Consider the following 1,419-nt stretch of genomic DNA (forward strand, 5'->3'; position numbering starts at 1 on the left):
TGGGGGGGTGGCGGGCGGGTGGGTGTGACCGCCGACCACGAGACGAGAACAGACGCAGAGATGAGAGTGAAAGAAAGGGAGGGAGGGAGAGAGAGAGAGAGAGAGAGACCAGAAGGCCTCTCCCCCGCCCTCCCCCCTCGCCTCATCCTCCTCCCGCTAGACATCAATGGGTTCCGTGTTGTCGCAGTCCAGCTCGATCTTGGGCTTCTCCGGGTCCACCGAGGACGACCTTGACATTGTGTCCAGCCCGTCGCCCCCGGCCCCCTGGTCTGTGTGGAAGACCAGGCTCCCCACCTCCCCCTCCACATCCTCCATGGCTAGGTTTGGCCCGCCTGGGGCCACTGGGGACGGGTAGGAATTTTTGCGTAGGCTCTCATTGTCATTATCATCAACACTCCCGCGGAGCGTCCTCCGATCCTCCTCCTCCCCCTCCTCTTCCTCCTCGCCCTGGTTGCTGGGGCGACGCCGCTGCTCCTCCTCCTCCCTCTCGCCGGCGATGTCCTCCACCGTGGTGGCCAGGCCCGAGTAGTCCTGCTGGGACGTCCTAGAGGTGAGCGTGTCGTTGTCGTCACTGTCTACCTCGCTGTCCTCCAGCTCCACGTTGGCTAACATCTCCGTCAGCGAGCGGCCCGCCTCCTCCTCCGCCCCGAGACTCACCACGTCGGGCAGAGGCAGGTCGGCCACCGACACCTCGTTGTTGTCGTCGTCGTCATCGTCCTCTTCCGCGGCCGCCACCTCGATCACCTGGTCCTGCGAGGAGGAGGAGGCTGGGGTCACGGAGGTCACGGATGTCAGGTCGCGCAGTAGGTGGCTCCCGTCCTGCTCGCTCAGGTCCAGCACGCTCTCCTCTAGCTGGCTCACCGTCGCCTCCTGCAGCACTCCGGGCTCGAACCTCTCCCCTGAGGACACAGGCCGGGGCTCGTTCCCCGGCGACACCTCCGCACACCGCAGCTCCTCCGGGGCTAAGACAAAATCTGCTCCCTCCTCCTCCTCCTCCTCTTTCCTCTTCTTCTCCTCCTCCTCTTTCCTCGTCTTCCCCTCCTCCTCTGCGGAGCCACTCCCGACAAGCCCCCGGCCTGCCTCCAACAACTCCCCAGCCTTCTCCGCGCCCTCAGACTGCTGCTGCTGCTGTTGTCGCTGCTGTGACTGCTGTTCCTGCTGTCGCACAATCTGCTGCTGTGTGGAGCTGAGGGCGCTCATGATGCCCGGAATGTCAGAGTCCACTCCGGAGTCCGACGGGGAACTCGCGTCTGCCGAAATATAGATTCAGTTTTAGTGAAAGTTTCACGGCACTTGCAACACAATTAAGTCATATAAGTGCGGAAGATTAGAGGTGTTACAAGAGAGTAAAAAAAAAAAGAAAAAAAGAAGGAGAGATGAGGACGATAGATGTTTGATAGGAAAGGAGGAGCAAAACAC

At 61.5% G+C, this 1,419-nt stretch overlaps 1 protein-coding gene across 1 annotated transcript in view; it reads right to left on the reverse strand.

Moving 5' to 3' along the window:
• Positions 1–6: 6 nt before the first annotated feature.
• Positions 7–1,419, reverse strand: part of LOC101852597 (rho guanine nucleotide exchange factor 11) — a gene marked incomplete at its 5' end in the record, with an annotated part of 2,966 nt that continues 1,553 nt past the window's right edge. Inside the window, 1 exon segment of the mRNA XM_005113341.3 lies at positions 7–1,250. Coding sequence (XP_005113398.2) covers positions 157–1,250 — 1,094 coding nt within the window.

This window comes from Aplysia californica, unplaced genomic scaffold, assembly GCF_000002075.1.
Source record: "Aplysia californica isolate F4 #8 unplaced genomic scaffold, AplCal3.0 scaffold02016, whole genome shotgun sequence".
In the NCBI taxonomy this organism is placed as follows: domain Eukaryota; kingdom Metazoa; phylum Mollusca; class Gastropoda; order Aplysiida; family Aplysiidae; genus Aplysia; species Aplysia californica.